The sequence below is a fragment of the Dreissena polymorpha genome, chromosome 1 (assembly GCF_020536995.1).
Source record: "Dreissena polymorpha isolate Duluth1 chromosome 1, UMN_Dpol_1.0, whole genome shotgun sequence".
NCBI lineage: Eukaryota > Metazoa > Mollusca > Bivalvia > Myida > Dreissenidae > Dreissena > Dreissena polymorpha.
In genome coordinates this window covers 40,807,516-40,826,527 of record NC_068355.1, presented here as the reverse complement: position 1 = coordinate 40,826,527, position 19,012 = coordinate 40,807,516, and the positions used below count along the sequence as shown (strand labels likewise).

Sequence of the window (19,012 nt, the reverse complement as noted above, 5' to 3'; positions counted from 1 at the left end):
TGCGAGAAAACATTAACCTGATTTTTCTATGTAACAAAGGGCCATAATCCTGCTAAATCGCAAGCAATATATATGGACACGAGATTTATTCTTGCTAAATTGCAATAAAGAGTTATGGGCCTTGGTCAGTGATCTCCCATGATGTTTCCAAGACATTTGTGAAGTTTCAGTTGAAAATCTGAAGTAGTAACAGAGATATTATCTTTTAGATTGCAATTTAAACCTAAATTTCATCTAGCACGCAGAGCTAAACCGGATATATTTAAGTACAAAGGGGTCATTATGATGCATAAAAGCTGTTAGCTAGCTTTTCAATCTCATGGTCATCCCCATAACCAATTGTATATACATCTTCTCTCGTATGCCAACTTTGAAGATAATTTGTGTGTGTTAGTTAGATTTAAACGGGTCGCTTACAACATGTTTCAGCGTTGTCAAACACCAGGCGTGGGGCGTATCTTACAACAGCGAAACTTGGACAATTTTATGTATGTCCTTAACGTGAGGCATATTTACATAACTCCAGCTAAGAAGACATAGAATATTGCTTGGGTCATTATCAGTATGTATGTACTCAAAAACAGCATCTAAAACTGTATTGGTTGGATAAAAAATACTCTCTGTACCTCATATTTACATGTTTACACATCAACACTGCATCGCATACGCATTTTCTTGTTGTATAAATTTACAAACATGAATAACTGTGATGTATCGTTACAGTAAATCTGTGAAACCATGATTTTCACGAAATTCTTAAACGATTCAGAATTTTCGTGAACTGAATGTTTCACTAAGGGACTTCACGAAATGCAGTTTTTCAGGAATTTCGCGAAAAAATATTGAAACTATATTACACAGTTGAATAAGAGGCCTTTTAAAGGATTCGAGAAATGTATAAACTGTCATATACCCCTGTTTAATAACACAGAGTACGTGTATCTGTAACGCGGCTGCCCCTCCAACATCTCGACGCCTTCCATCGCCCGTCGGTAATAGACGGCATCCAACGTGTCCGTGTTGTTCGTTATAAAACCGCTGAGAACATGGACAACAACACAATCATAAGGCAGTCATTAGCCCGGTTTTTTCCGCGTCGTCGGTAAAAGTTCAATTACTGCGACGCTTTTGAAATTTTGCATGAATCTCATAAACGTTATTATTAATGGTGCGCACGTTTCTTGGAAAACAGATATTAAATTAGATTTAATAACCTTTTCCTAATATCAAAAGAGATATAAGGCTTTATTTGTATAAGCATGCTGTTACTGACAAGAAAATAATGAAATATGATGCTAGAAAGTAATATCGAACCGCCAAGCCAAGACAATCTTACTGACTTTATATCTATTTGAGAAAAGCTTAATGGCATAAAAAACGAAGAAAATAACTAAATGGTTACTAATTGCTAGTGTTTAAAACAACAGTGTCAAAACGCTCAGCTATTAGTTTCATCAACGAAACATATTATATAAGGCAAAACTTACGTTGCATCTGTAGATGACGAGCGGTATTTCGTTAATCCATTCCTTGTAGCGAAGAAAAGAAGCTTTACACCAAAACTGCAACAACAAAAAATCGTTAACTTCAGCTCTAAACAAATATTTACTTCAGTTAGTAAGTAATATAAATCATATAATCTTAAATTGTTGTTTTGCAGTTTTTTAGTTCTTCCACCAGCAATGCTTTGACGAGAGGAAAGTAGGCAAGAAGAAACTATGATCAAAATACTCGTAATTCAGTAATTAAACATAACATAACACTGGGTTATGGTAAGCGAAAAGATTAAACACATACACACAAGCAATTATTCTAAGCAAGCACTACATCGCCCAAAATTGAAAACAATAATTTTGAATTTTGGATTTGCTGTCGTCTTAAGATTAAATGCCAACATGTTTATACGCTCAGGTGCAGAAGGTATATTGGTGTCATTTATTTGTGTATGAAAAAAAACACGAAATAAATTGCTCAAAGTTAAGAGCCAGTAAACTTAAATACTACATAAAGTTAAGCTTGACTGTTAATTAACTAGAAATGTTTTTTTTTCAATCGAACCTCTGCAAATTTTAAGAGTGGGCTTACATCGTTTTCGTCCCCGCAATTACCCCGCACATGAAAGTTTTTTTAGTTGTTTTATGCCTTTTATAAATTCGACAACAATGCAAGGTTTTTAATGAAAAGGATATATATATATATATATATATATAAATATATAGGTACATCTCTAATGAATTACTTAAAAGATAAGAAAATCGCACAAACATGTTTTTTTTTATCTTAAATACAGAATGCAAGACCAACTAACTAAGAAACGTGCTAGTTTACAGACAATGCTTAAAGTAGTAAGTCCCAGCACAATATAGCGACGAGGACTTTACTTATAAATTTACCAAAGCCCATACTTAACATTTAGATGTATTAGTGTTAATGTACTCATAGTCAACAATATCATAACGTGTTATTTATATAGTATTTATAAGATTGCCTAAGATGTTTTGAATAACGTATGGATATGTTTTTGCTTTTCATTAGCGCCATCCGTATCATGTTACGTAAATTTTAACACCAAAACCTAAGACTATAAATAGCAGGTAATATGTGGACATATAAATAATATTTTTTTAAACATAATATGCTACTTAAAAGATGTAACAATATTGAAAAAATTGTCAATGACAACGGTCAAATGTGGGAAATAGTCACAGACAATAGTATGTACACTGTACGAATACAAAACGACGTCCACATGTATACGGAGACAAATAGCTATAAAGAAGACATGGCGGCTTGCGAAGAAAATATTTTTACCTTGTTAAATTAAGTTTATCAGGTTCTAAAGCGTCTGACTGAACCGTGGTAACATTGCTATACGATAAAACAGAAGTATCAGAACAAACCTCAATATGAATTAAATAAATTCAATTTACTGAGCTTCCTCATTTTTTAAAAAGACTAATAGTTGTCGCTTTAATTGATTTTTAACATGAATTGAGATTAACTGTTATAATATAAACACATATTCAAATCAAGAAACTACTACAAGAAAAAATCAAATGGCATAAAATAAGTTCATACTTATTAATAAAGAAAAAATATGCTGTAATTTCCTATTATAAGTTTTACTCACCGTTTTTCTACGGCGTCCCCAAAGTGGCCCCATCTTTTAGAGATGTTGTTGATGTGGTAACAATCATGTACAAGGTTCGTGAACAGCTCTTTCTTACCTTCATGAAATAACAAGAGAAATCAAGTGCTGCTGTAACATCAATCAAGAAAAAGTTTTTTTATATAAAGTTTCCTCAGTTAGATTAAGATAGAGTGAAACTTGAAGCAATCAATAACACTTGTCTTGGTCCATCTACAGGAATATCTCAAACGAAAACGAAAGCATCAGACTATCAAAACGTTAACTTAAATGGACATGATATATTCACAGTTCAAAATATATTGAGCTTCAAAATGTGTGGATGTATATGACTCATGAACATAAAACATGGAAATGTAAACAGTATGATAGTAAATCGTTTACGAAGGATTTCTACTGAATTTGCGTTAGGGTTAACATATACACATGTACATAACTAAATAAAAATAACCATAAATCTGTTCGCATACATAATGTATTATTCTTTCTCCATTCCTCTAAAAGCGCAGTTTTAAGTTCTTTGCCTTGTAAAGATGCATCCAGATCGCGGCAATATCGCCTGGAAAAAAAAACACAGAAAGAAATTAACACGACAAAGTGTCCTAAGGGAACGGATGCCCCCACATTCCACTTTTGTCTAAAAACTATACTTATATAAAGAGAAGCTGTTTTATGGTTAAATGTGACGTTTGACCTCTAAGCGTGGCCCTGTCCTGTGTGGTCGGGACACGGGTGTTACACGTGACACGTCATGTTAGGGTTGTGTACATATTTACGAAGTTATTTAGGGGAGTTCAAGCTATGTTATTGCCATATTTGATTTTTTTTTTAAATTATGTACCCCTACGTGTGACCTTGACCTTCAAGGTAAGAAGTCACTCGACACGTCGTCTTCTAATAATGGGTATTTGTGGTTAAAAATACACGGTGAATGGCATAGCTTAAGTCCGTGCAAGGTCATATCCGGAAGAAAATAAATATTTGGCCTCTACATGTGACTTTGACCTTTGATTACGGTATTTATTGACCTTTGAGGAAGGGAAACCGGTGTTACACGCGACACGTCGTCTTATGATGAAAGAAATGTGAGCCATTTATAAAAAAACACAACTTTAAAATAATTTACAAATCTATCAAAAGATGACAAAGTTGTGGCTGAGACAGGAAGTTGCACAGAGTAGGAAAGACTCGCAGACGGACAGTGCAACTGCTATATTATGTTTCTCCGAAAATGACAATATTTAAATTTACAGGTCAAAGGCGGTGACACTAGCTTGATTTATTTTTCTGCTGAATCTTTGTGTTGTGTTTTTAAAGACATAAGGTCACTTTCTTTCACTTAAAGAATGTTACCGGTAATAAGATTTTTTATCCGGCCTTATGTTTCTGTAATTTCATCGTTCATATATTTAATAGCCAACTTAAGTATAGAACCTGAAAATAGAAAATACTAGCGGATAATTACCAGATTATCTTTCCTAATATTTTTTTCGTGTTTTATCATTCCTAGAGTATTTATAAAATGAAAAATTAAGAAGAACATTGCCTTTCCAATGCAATTAGTTCCCTGACAATTTTATAACAGCATGGCGTGTGTTATGTACGGTATATTCGCGATAAAATCAAAAATTTGTTTAAACTTCAACATGCTTTTCTCATTACCATTTACGTGACGTGCATGGCCAGCATGTCTACAAACCAGTTCATAAATCATTCCATTACAGTATGCTTGACCTCTGCACGCGATATTTTGATAATTTGGCACTATATTATGGTAACTACGACTACAAAACAAGTATTTATCATTTAAACCTCAACCAAAATAAAATAGAAATAAAAAATAAATAAAGTGTTAATGCCTTTTGTATAAAAACAGTTTGACAAAATCAGGGAAGATATGGCAATAAGACTAATATTGGTATCATCGTAAACGTGTTCATGGCCTTACCATGGGGCGATTTCTACATCAGGTTCTTCGAAGCATTTCTCTAAATCTTCTATAAAAATAACAAATTTGTACGCATTATACTTGATATCTAGTAAAAAGACATTTACTTTAAACATTAACAAAGTTGTAATGAACAACATGCAATCAATACTAAAAACTTTAAAACAATATACATATTTTGTATATCAAACGGATAGATTTTGATTGTAACATAGATATGTTGCTTAATATGTTAACTTTAATTTTAAATTCTAAGTCAGAGCGAAGAGACTATCAATCTACGCAAGTATGAGGTACGTTTTAGCTAATTACGTATACAATAATTGTTATCATTTCATAACATAACATATACCAATTATTCTGCTCGGCAAAAATCCACCCACTGTCACATTCACCAGGCTGGTGGCAGGCAGGGCTATGCCAATACTGAAATAGGATGAACGCACGCCGGGTATGTTATTCCTACTTGTTAATTTTTGGTTTGTGTGTTATCTAGTCGTGATTTTGGTACGTATTTGCTTGCAAACTTAAACTACTTACTTTGGATATTTTTTAATGGTGAACTTAAAGGTTATTTGCTAATCACGAGTATCCGTATATCGCCTGTTGTCCACAATTAATTATATAATAAGAATTAAACAATACATTTCAATTAAAGTGCATTTTGTGAAATTCTATGTTTGCTTGATTCTTTGTAAGCTTTCTCTGAATATATAACTATTCTATTCCTTCATAACATTATGTAAGAAGGTGACTTCGTGCAAATGTAAGTGTTTATGTTAGTTTCGAAATAAAACCAACACTGCAAATAATATGAAAATACCTGAAATTCGCTCCCAGTACCCTCTTGTAGTGGATCTGATAACTTCTTTTAACCATTCTTTTCTAAAATATGAAAAGTAAACATCAGAGAAAGCCTCTGTCATACAAAACATTAATATTACTTCTACAGAGATATAAGATTCTCTATTTATATACTACACTTACCCTTGCGTAGTTCATGTTCCCTTTACAATTATTCATGTCGTCGTTTCAAATCTTAATACAGTTAAGTGTTATTAAATATTTGGTATTTATACTCAGTTAAACAAAACATATTACTTATTCATATTTATAAAATACTTGATTCGACCCTTTACCTTGCATAAGTCATGTTCCCTTTAAAATCATGCATGTCGTAGTTACAAATCCAAATAAAGTAAAGCTTAAATAATTTATGATTAAATTAAGTATCTTATTAAGGCATATGTAATCTTTAAGAGACACAAAATCATAAAAATAATGTATTCACACGTATCATACGTATATACGTATTAAATACAGTTTTATAATGAGTTACCATATTGTCAGTATGGCTCCATAAGTTTATATTTTCGAAGCTTCCCATTGCCGTTGTCGACGACAACATTTCATCGATTATCTGCGTAAAAAAAAGAATAAAATAACCAGAAACATGGCAACGACATTAAGTTTTTTTTAAGTTTTAATTATTTACTTTAATAAAAAAAAGTGTGCAATCCCAATATGGTCTGCTTATAAGCCTTAGAAAACAAGATCGCGCTAGGATATAAATAATAAATTTTCATGATAATTCATTGGTCTATTACTCAAGGTTTAGTCTTCGAATGCGAGTTTTTTTAAATCTTTTGTTCTTCGCACTCGTGATTTAATTGATACCAATATCTACTTAAAGACTGAGTTATTTAACAACAAGGAATGTTAAAAAAGTATTTCTTAAATGTATACTTTTTGAAGAATTATATCATATTCTTAAAATCTGGATGAAATAATTATAAGAATTGCTCTGCAAAAAAAACAGGGTGAAATGCATGTGTGTAAAGCGTCGTCCCAGATGCATGGGCTAATCAGGGACAACACTTTTCGCCTAATACGGATTTTCGACAAGAAGACACTTCCTTTAAACGATTAATACAATTAAAGGAGAAAGTGACGTCCCTGATTAGACTGTGCGGACTACAGAGGCTAATCTATGACGTTACTTTACACGCATGCATTAAGCCCCATTTTCCCAGAGCGCGGCTCATATGAATTGTTAACAATATGACCCAACAGAGAGTGTGTCAAAGAGTGTGTACATCTTTAAATTGGTCCTTGTTGTCCGGATTAAATACGTCCGTTAGGTCTATGTTTCTGTAGAATGGGTTCATCGTGTTCGCCTTCTAAAAAAGATATAAGATTCCAAACATTGCAACTTTTATTTCTGTTAAATTTGAGGGATGAAACAAGAGATTTTTTGTGGCTATTGAAATCCGTTGAAGTTAATCAAACCCAGTTTCAACCTTTTATTTTTTACTTAACAATAAAATATTATTGGCTGGACGCACAAAGGTTTCCTACCGGTATAAAACAATACAATTGATGCAATTCTTGTTTAACGTTTTAGGGTTCATAATAAAATACTGTCATTAGTTCAACCATTGTTTTATAATTCACTGTAAAACAATGTGATTGATTCATCCCTCTTTTAAGTGTAACACAAATAAACACCTTTGATTTATTCATCTTTGTTTTAAGGGTTAACTTTAAAACTATAAACTGTTTACTATACAACTATTAACTGTTAACTATAAAACTATTCACTCAAAGGCTTTTATAACGAAACACTTTTACAATTTTAAAGTATCTACTTGAGTTTTTGCATACAGTTTTTTCGAAAACAGTTTCTATAAAGCTGGTTTATAAATCATTCATCGATGACGCTCTGGTGACACTTCTGGTCCGCGTGTGGATGTGTTGCTTTTTTTTCTGAGTGTTAAAGTTATTTTTCATTTGAATCATACCCGTAGCCAGGGCGGTGCGTTGGGTCCGTACATTTTTTTACGAGTAAAACAAATTGTACTAAAAGTTGCACCCAACTTTATTCGACGCAAAAACGGTTATTTATCATTTCCCGGAATCCAGTGTGTCTTCGTGTTTAAGCGTTATTTTAATGTTGAATTCAATAGGCTACTGACAGGTCACCATATAAATTAATTTCTCGATGAAGTCATGTCCAGCATAGCGCGTGATTTTTATTTACAATTTTAACCGTAGAATTGTTGAAATCAACAGACAGAAGTTTTGCCATAAACACAAAGTATGCAGACACCGATGTCAATCTTTTTTTCATAGATAATTTCACCACAATATACATCTGAGTTTATTAAGTATTTAACATGTTTATTTATTGTTTGTTTAAATATTACATGTTATGTTTATATGTTTGAAATAATAAGACATTTTCTCAAAGATCGTTAAAATAAATAAATTATCGGCAAAGTCATACAGCAGACCTTATTCATAATAGAAATAACCCAAAAGCAGTTCAAATAATGAAAAAGTATTGTGTGTTACTGAAAGAAAGGAGTGTTTATTAATTTTGTTCAAGACTTGAGTAGAAGTCGGATGGGTACTAGTTAGCGGACATTTTTCTTTCCTTTTATTCCCTTTTGAATTTACTAGTTTCAAACAATTTTAAAACAAATTAATATTGTGTTTTTTTCTGCCAATGAATTGCTTTGTGTGTCTTAAAGATAATATTTGATTCCAATAAATAATAATATTTTATACCGTTCTTATTGTTGATTTTACATTATATAAAATATTAATTTGTTGTTTCATGTGTAAACAAAGTTTGTATCGGATTAAACACCATATAGAATAATGTTTTTCCGTGACTGATCAAAACGGGTGGTTATTGAAAAACGGTAGTTGGGGAATACATGTATGTTATATCATAAATATGCTCTATAACTTCAGTCTCTAAATACAGATAAAGTCACCATTTGTTTACGTTTCATTTTCAAAATTTTCTGGGGGGGATGACCTCCAACCCCCCCCCCCCCCGCCCTATTGCAGGAGGGGGACACATCCTCCCGCACCTACCCCCTTTGCCACTTCGTTGCTTAATAACAATCGCTGATAGGAAAATTCACATCCCCCTTTTCAAAACCCTGGCTACGGACCTGTGAATATTGATCTTTTCCTACAATAATTTGATCCAAAATCAATTTAGATCTTAAGTTTGATTAAAAAGCGTCTGTGTGCAAAAAAACAACAACTGTAGACCGGCCGATGAAAAAACGGCCATGCATTCTCTACTCACGTGCAACACATGTATTACAAAAGTATCACATCACATATATGTATGTATAAAACATTTAGTTGACGATATTAAAATGGGCGTCCAACAACCACCCTCAACAATGTGTAGACAACGGGAACTTGCATGGACCCTTATTCGTGAGTCGACAATTATTTGCAATGGCATTCAGCTGATATTATGAGTTCCATAAAGTTTCATCACATTTCAGTCTGTAATCACATTTTGATGAGTTGCTAGATGACACTGAGCAATCAGGAACGCACAAACTTAGTAAATTCATGTTCGCTTAAGAATAGCTGTGTACAGATTTTCACTAAACATAAATATCTTTATAATGTGTCTTTATGACGTTGTTTCTTCAAAATTAATAAAAACTAATGAAATCGTGGATCTATTCCAGTGGAATTTCTTAGAAATATTAAAATTTGATATATTATGTTTGCATTCCAATTTTCGAACAAATCCGTTAATAGACTGCGATAAATAATGCTTTATATGTGGATTTGAGTGTAAAACATATAATTGGTGCAGTCCATTGAGTTGATGTTTCAGGAGAAAACCATGCATGATATGGATTATTTATACGAGTATTCTTGGTATATAAAATATACAGTATTTTATAATGAGTTTTTGTATGAATAGAAACTATTGTTCTCGAAAACACGCAAGCTGTAACGGAGAATATGATAACAGAACAGAACAGAACAGAATTTTTATTTTGACTTAAGCATAACAAGCTTATCGTCATATACAAATACATGATAATGTTACAGACATGCGTGATGAATATAAATAATAACATTGTATAAATTACATTCATCAATTCATAAATCACTCATCACTGGAGAGTGAGAGTGCTCTAATTGCAAGTTATAATGTGACATGGAATACATATAAAAACATAACCACATTTGATACATCCATGGTTAACAAACAACATGTACCTAGCAAAGTACACTCAATTGTTAGTATAAGCTATAGTTCTTCTTAACAATCATGTGATAATAAACAAAGTGTTATCTCTTTTTTTGAAACATGATATACAATAGATGGCTAACTTTCTAAGTGTCGTTTTCTTACTACTATTAAGGAGTTTAATAAATTTGAACATACTAGGTCGCTTGTAATAGAATTCTGGGATATATTTGATTCTTTCTTCTAGGTATAACGGACATATTAGTATGAAATGGTACTCATCTTCGATATCGTTACAGCTACACAAGGGGCATATTCTTTCGTTCCTGTCAATATTATGATGTCTGCCTGTTTCAATTAACAATTTATGAGATGAGAGACGCATTTTGGCAATAATCCTTCTATATTTTTTGTTTTCAATTAAATCTAAATACGATGACCTTTCGAATGTAGGTTTCAATTCTTTATACATATATAACGATGTTGACGAATCAATGTTAGTCCTCCATTCAGCTACATATTGATCTCGCAATCTTATTTTTAATAAAGGGATGAATTTGTCGATATTAATAGATTCTGGGAATAACCATACATCTCCAAATCCTGAATGGTTAAGTATATCGCGAACTTTTGATGACCAATTCACTGTATTATTTCTTTGAACAATTTCCGATCTTTGCATATTTATAACAGTGTGTAAAATACAGTTACTTTGTTTTGTTTGATATAGTTTTAGAAAATATTTAACAATTCTTAAATAGCGTCCAATGATTAGAGGGAAACGACCGACTTCCGCATACAATGACAATGAATTAGTTGACATCTTTACATTTAATAATCTTTTACAGAATTTTCTGTGAACACGTTCAATATTATCGGCAGTTATAAACCCCCATACTTCACAATTATAATTCAAAATTGACGCAACATATGAATCGAATAACTTGAACATGATATTTATTGGGACTACCATCTCTTTTGTTATAGAAAACAATCTATTCATTGCTCTTGACGCTTTACCATACAAGGTGTTTGTGGCTGGTATGTATGATCCGCCACTAGATAAGACGATACCTAAATAGTTAAAGTTACTAACTATTTCAATTTCATTGCCTTTGAATGTCCATTTATAATTTTTGTTCAAGACACCACCCTTTCGAAAAACCATTATCTTTGTTTTATCAATATTTACACTTAAGTTCCACTTATTACAATAAATTTCTAGGTTGTCTAAAGATTGCTGTAAGCCTTCTTTGGTTTCGGAGAAAATAACTGCATCGTCCGCAAATAGGAGTAGATAAACCGATAATTGATCAAGTGTTATACCAGCGTTTAAACCGTTTTGAAGACTGAATTCTATATCATTCACAAAAAGTGAGAACATGATCGGCGATGTTATTTCCCCTTGCAATAGTCCAACGTTGCTACTAAATAAGTCAGAAAGGGAACTCATGTGTTTAACTTGTAGTTTCACCTCATTGTACATCGAACGAATAATAGCCATTAGCTTGCCATCAACTCCTGATCGAATCATTTTGTACCAGAGCTGCCCCCTATTTATGACGTCATATGCTTTCCGGTAATCGATATAGCAACAAAAGAGTTTATGTTTATTATGCAGCTGTTTTTCGATTAAGGCATTGAGAATAAAAATTGCGTCGGCTGTGCTACAATTCGGTTTAAAACCAAATTGTGCATCCGTTATGATATCATATGATTCTGCCCAAGATTTTAAACGTTCATTTATTATTCCAGTGAACAGTTTAGCAAAGCAGCTTATCAGCGTGATGCCCCTGTAATTGTTAGGGTCGGAAACATTTCCGCGTTTATAAATTGGTAAAATCACTCCGGTCGACCAGCTTTTTGGGAATAGTTTAGTATCTAAAATGTAGTTAAATAATATTTCTAAAGGTCTGGCTATAAAATCGATTGTTTCTTTGAAATATTCGTAAATAATATTGTCATGTGAGGCCGCTTTGTTAGAATTAAGACGCTTTATCCCTTTTTTAATTTCTTCTAATGAAAAAGGTTTATCAAGTTCCGGATATGAGCTGGGCTTGTTTTCAATACGATCGAATTCTTGTAATGATGCTGTAATGGAGTGTATGCAACAAAATACTTAATCATATAGCAAACACGTGTATTTTATCACATATGACCAAACAATACAATAACCATAAACAAGTTTGTTTCCAATTACCCGACAGGTCTTAATCTTTTAAGCCGATCTTTAACTCTTTGTGGTGGAAATTCCAGATTGAGTTGTCGTTTATGTTGTTGTTAAATTAAGGAAATAACTTGCTATATTCGATAAGATTATTTAATGTTAAACAGAGATTTTGAAGATCTCTGCTAGTCATTATATATTCTTACTAAATTGAAATTCGCAACAAATTAAACGAAATCACGTTTAGACGACCTTTCTTCCTTACTTGTAAGGCGAGTTATTGGAAACAAATTACACAGTATCGCGTTCTGATAAACAGTATAAAACGCTCAAACATGCCAGAAATGCCCAAAGTCCGGATGATATGAAATTCGCTACCTTTACTATCTATATTGGTACATACATAAGTTAAAACAATACAGAAACATCAACACGTATATAAAATATATGAAACTAAAGGAAAAAAAACGTCGGAAAGTGAATTTTAGTTGCAAAGCAATACAAAAAATAATGTTTATCAACAAATATAGTTATAACAATTCAAGATTTGTGTTGAGAGGTAAAACACGCATAAATGTTTGTATTGGTGTTTTTGCTGTGTAGCAATAAACGAGATACTGTCGAATTAATCCATGTTAAACTGATGAAGATTTTTGGTTGGAAATAATACATGATTTGTTTTACATAAAATAATGCATGTAACAATTAAAGCTTTATGTTGTGCGGAAAAACACTGATTTGTATACGCATGAATAACCCGCTTTGATTTTGGCTGTGAAATCATACATGAATGAAGGTATTTATGAATACCAATCAAAATGTTTGTTGTTAAACAATACACGATTCGTTCAATTTATCGGAATACATGTAACAAGTAAAGATGCATGTTGTGTGGGTACAGAAAAATTGATAAATGCATGAATTAAACGTCAAGATGTATGCTTGTCAGTCAAACATTAATGTATATAAAGTCATCACTTCTACCTTAAATGATGTATATGAATAAATGATGTGTCTTTTTATTTTACTGAAGCATCACATGATGGATATGAACAACTATGCCTGGAGAAAAAGCAATGAAACACAACATATACTTGCCAGCCGCCTTGGAGTCGTCTAGTATAATTCAAAATGCACACTTGGTAATGTTGATAACCATCAACAAAATATGAGCATTGTTCTGAGAAAACTGGGCTTAATGCATGTGCGTAAAGTGTCATCCCAGATTAGCCTGTGCAGTCCGCACAGGCTAATCAGGGACAACACTTTCCGCTTTTATGGTATTTTCCGTTTAACGGAAGTCTCTTCTACACGATAATCCAGTAAAGGTGGAAAGTGTCGTCCCTGATTAGCCTTGCGAACTGCACAGGCTAATCAGGGACGACACTTTACGCACATGCATTAAACCCAGTTTTCTCAGAACGCGTCTCTTATATATTATATGTTCAACTAGTGCATGATCGTATGCATAGTGTACTGGATTAAAGTGACATACTTTAATAGTCTTTGCGTTACTACATTGCCATATGCAGAGGCTTTTCTCAAGGAAATACCGCGATATATTGAGGATCAGGATTAGAAATTTCAATAAATTGGGGATTATCTAAAAGAAAAGCTTCAATATACAGAAGTCTCCGCGCGTTTCTGTGAAGGAATATATAATCAGGTTACTGGAAAGGAAAAACGCATGTATAAATGTAAGCGGTTCATGTTGCAAAGTATGCTTGTGATTTGCTAGTGTGAGTTTTTGTTTCGTTTTTTGTTTGTTTCATAATTTGTTTTATCAAAAAATGAAGAGCGGCCTCACGCTCGCAGTTTTTGTCTCTCGTAGACACGGCTCTGGTGAGATTCCAATTACTTTATCAGCTTAATATTTCAGCCTCACTTTGGGAAAACGGGGTTTATGCATATGCGTAAAGTGTCGTAACATATTAGCCTGTGCAGTACGCACACGCTTATTAGGAACGACACATTCCACGCTATTGTTGTATTGTTTGTTTTAAGGAAGTGTCCTATTTAGGCGGAAAGTTTCGTCCATGATTAGCCTGTGCACATGTATAAAACCCGGATTTGTTTCCAGAGCGAGGCTTAATTCTATTTAATTAGGACTGCAACAATTTTGCGAATACAGAAGTGCAATACATGGGGAAATTAAATAAACCATATTGAAAGGAAATAAATGTTTATATTTCTACATTAATATTTGGCAATGATATTTTAGGTCATTTAAAATTAAATCCCAATACTGGCGATGTGTGTGTGTATGTTTTAACAAGATTCTATAAAATGATATATGCCTCAATCTACCATCATGTCTTAAAAGCGTATTGCAATACAATATTTAAGAGCCACATTTCAATACTCTACCATATTATTGCAAATTGTTCCATGCCTATGTAGAATAAACGTTAGTTCCTCGATTAACTTAAGAGTTAGATTTCACTCTGAACTCACCAGCTTGGAAGTCTTCCAGGAAGGCTTAAAATCGGGATGAAGCAGCACGTAGCCGTTCTCGTTGATCATGAACGCAAAGCCATTCGCCCCCAACTGCAACGTGAAGCATGCAATTTTAGACATTCAGCAAGTTACAACAGTACATGTATACATGTATACATGTATTCTAATTGAAACAGCTAAATATAGTCTCGGCGAACAGTTTTTTTTAATTGCACAAGCATACAAAATAAAATAAAAAAATATGATGGCGTGAGGTCTTTTATGCATGGCAAGGAATCCATACACATACTGTGAGACGAGGAAACGAACCAGCGACAATAACATGAATAGAAGTAATTATACCGCTGACTGCCTCTGAAGAATAAAAATATAACAATGATGATGTACGAAGATGGCGTTTCTTAACTCTTTCAGTGCTGGAGCCGAATTGTGACACATTTGCAAACAGTTTTGAAAGGATCCAAACTATTTGCTATTCTGATAGTATTCTTTGAAAAAAATCGAAGAAAATGCTAATTTTAAAAATTCAGCAGACACAATTATAGCAGACGACAAATTTCCCAGCATGCAAAGGATTAAAAATTGAGCGCATGCGTTATACACACCGATTTCAAGAAATATATGGGCCGCAACAAAGTTTTGCCAATGAGCAATTATGCCAAAACGATTTGTTTACAATTAAAATTATATATTTAAGCTCGATTTCATCCACACCCATAGAGTGATTGAGGCATATTCGAATGCGAAGAACCTATAGGAAAGATCGCTCCCTATAAGGGGTCGCTATTAACCTCCCAATAACACGGTGGATATCATACCTATAAATTGCACAACACACAATAAAATAAAAACGCTTACGTTATAAAACGTTTATAGTAAACCTCTCCATTTTATAACATTCAATTCCCCTACTGCATTCTCACGAGGCTGAAATAACGAGCTGTGTTTTTCACGAGCTAATCGATTTTGTCATTTATGATTACAAGCAAATACAACATATAATTGCCTCAAATCGTGTTGAAAAATAGCAGTTTATTTCGTTTGATTTCTGTCACGGAAATCATAATTCTTAGAAAAACAGAACCAACGATTACACACAAACTTCAAACTCTGATAAAGAAATTAGTTCCTTTATTTGGATAATGCAGATCAAGACTAATGAACAATACGCAACTATCCCAATGAGTTATATTCTTACGTAAATTTGCGGACGAAATCATGACTTAAGGTCACCTTAAGATGGCAAGAACATCTGACATTTATCAATTAACAGGAAATGAAGTGCAAAGGAAATTATAAGTTGTTAGTGGACGTCAGTAGATAGGCAAATTAGCGATATTGGAGTTCTCGAATTAGAAATCATCTCGATGACGTAAACGAACCTCCCACGTTGCTCGCCTCACACATCAAACATTTGTATAGATAATATATATGATATATGTAAGACTACTTTTATTAAATAGTAGTTAAAATAAGCACTTCAACTGTTTTTTAATGTCATAAAACACAAGTAAATACTTGTAAATTACTTTAAAAAGACATTTCAAAGAAAGCAAAAAATGCATTTACATACCGCGACCATCATGATGCGCGTTTTATTTCGAGACATAATAAGAACGTTTTACATGAGCTTAATAAGGACTTTTTGACGATGCTGCGAAGCAGCTCGTCTAAGTTATCATACCAACACAAAATTTTTCACAGTGGCGACCTATGTAAAAGACCGAGCTAGTCCGATTGAGATAGCTCGATTTTGCTAATCGGCATACCTCGCTGTTTATCATTGATAATGATAAAGGTATATGAAGGTTACAGTACACTAATTAACCGTTTCACTCGCTGTACTCTCTAAAAAGATACCATAGTTGACAGGAAGACATGTTTAACACTTTTATCTATTATTCGGGTGTTATTATTCGGAGATAATGGTAGGGCATGAATAGGTGTTCAATACTGAATCCCTGAAATATGATAAACTTGAAGACTATAGTAAACCATCGCATTGAAAAATGTTACATTCCACTAAGAAACGGCCGGAAAAAAGTTGCAAAAACAGTCGATTTTGATTTGTGTCAAGTTCTTTCTTGCATTGAAAATGACATATCTTGTTTATTGCATAAATCGATTCCGCTTAAAATGGCATTTAAAAAAGGTATGGTTATGGGGGTCTCTATGTGCAAAATGTTGCATTTATTTTGGCCTAAAGTTGTCGCTTTCAAATTGAATTATATAGGGAAACTATTTAGTGTATTCTGACCTGAAGATCAGCTATAAATAGGACATCATATTCTGGGAGAAAGATTTAATAATAGTTTGAAAACGTTAAATTTAAATCAGTTATATTCAATCCATTATATGTTTATAGATCAATGAAACAACTATGCATTTTCTGTATTGTATTTGACATTTGTCGTGATTCAGTAAATATATTGCGAATTAAAACGCGTATAATTAATTTTCAACGCGATCATGAGTGTAAAGAAAACGAATTATTTCGAACCTGCCAGTTGTAAACGTTGTAGCGACTATGGTATATAAACAGCATAATAGCCGCATAATTATTGTGAAACTCGCTCTTTTGCGTGCTTTCTCATTTGCATATTTAATAAACTTTATAAACAGAAATTACAGAGCCACATCAGTGCACATACTATGTTTGATAGTTCATTCGTTTGTTGGATATTGTTTGCTATTTTAAACACATATTAGGTCATATCGCGGAGATTTAGTTAACCGTACCATGTGTTCATAGGCGAACTCACGTATTCAAGTGCTATTACGACTATGTGCTCATACCTACTTTCGGGAATCATCATGAAATAATTGCCGTACTTAACGAACAAACATGCCTAAGCTTTTGGAATTAGAGAAAAAAAACAATAATCAAAAGAGAAAAATATATGTTCATGCACATGGGCATGTGAAATAACGTCCGTACATATAGCATCATTAACTTAGGAAAGGAAACAACGAAATATAAAGTTTGGTATGATATACATGTGAAATTAAAGAGCATGGTGAAATTAAAGAGCATGTCAAGTTTTGAATTTATAAGCTGAAACGTAATGTTATAACCCACAAACGTTTTGCTGTATCAGAACGTTTTTTTAAGAAAAGCGGTACAGAAAATGCACGTCGAATATCTTTTTAAAGATATTTCTTGTTATATTTGATCGAAAATGTAAACCGCCTCCCAGTTTCGCTGAATGGATCAAGTTCCCCACGGGTACTAATTCCCCGTACCCCCAATTATTTTTTTCGTACGCTACATTTTTTTGGTACCCATTGTTTTCGTACCCAATCTTTTTTCGTACGAACTTTTTTGCTCGTACCCCCAAAAAAATTTCGTACCCATTTTTTTCCTACCCATTTTTTTTCGTAACCAAATCTTTTTTCGTACCCAATTTTTTCTGGCATAATTTTTGAACCCAACATTTTCGTACCCATTTTTTTTTCTACACAAAATTTTCGTACCCACATACACAATTGTGGTGATGTAGATAAACTTAAATAGATGCTTTTATATCGATCCTCTTCAAAAGCATCGTCACACCATTACTGTCAGTACTTTGATTTTTATTGACTATCGTATTTTTGAAAAAAAGACATGTGTTTTTACTTTTTAAAATATATTGAATGGTAAATGAATAAAAAATGATAAAACTAGCAATATTTTTTTTTATAAACAAACTGCCTGAAACGGGATATCGAACCCTGGAACTTTAGGAGCAAACGGTAATTCGCTACCATCGGGAGCACTCCGGCTTCAGATATTGCCAGCGTCATTAAAACTATGTGTAAGTAAGTTCAATAAAAAGCGTTAAACCCCATTATAATTGTATCCTTTTCGAATGACGATATGCCGTAAACGAACCGATATATGTTGTATTTTTCTACCAAAGGAGTGTTTTTTAGGTTGTTTAATATAAACTTAATGTTTGATGTTAATTTAATGTTAGTCCCTGATAATATAAACTGCTAAAACTATGTAGGAAATATATATAGGTAGACAAAGCCTGATCACTTAACGCATGTAAATTTTCATGCCTCAGTAATTATCATGAACAGTTCAAAATGGCCTGCATGATAGAAAATTTGACTTAAAGAACTTTGAGGTGATTTAAAATTACGCTTACATTCCTAGTTGAATCTAAGAGTTTTTTGGAAGATTTCATTTGGTAAAACTGTGAACAAGTTCATTTTTACCTTAGTCGGTGAGAATGAGTTTCGTGCAAAAAGGTTCTTCTTCCAAACTACGATTTGAAAAGCTAA

At 33.0% G+C, this 19,012-nt stretch overlaps 1 protein-coding gene across 1 annotated transcript in view; it reads right to left on the bottom strand.

The window, feature by feature from the left end:
- The window catches only part of LOC127869328 (voltage-dependent calcium channel subunit alpha-2/delta-3-like), a 42,882-nt gene that overhangs the window by 7,517 nt on the left and 16,353 nt on the right, over positions 1-19,012 (bottom strand). The window contains exons 12-18 of the mRNA XM_052411852.1: positions 14,738-14,830; positions 7,193-7,276; positions 5,480-5,495; positions 3,131-3,227; positions 2,812-2,868; positions 1,488-1,562; positions 914-1,038 (exon numbers count right to left, since the gene is read on the bottom strand). Of these exons, the coding sequence (XP_052267812.1) occupies positions 914-1,038; positions 1,488-1,562; positions 2,812-2,868; positions 3,131-3,227; positions 5,480-5,495; positions 7,193-7,276; positions 14,738-14,830 (547 nt within the window). The remainder of the gene's footprint in view (positions 1-913; positions 1,039-1,487; positions 1,563-2,811; positions 2,869-3,130; positions 3,228-5,479; positions 5,496-7,192; positions 7,277-14,737; positions 14,831-19,012) is intronic.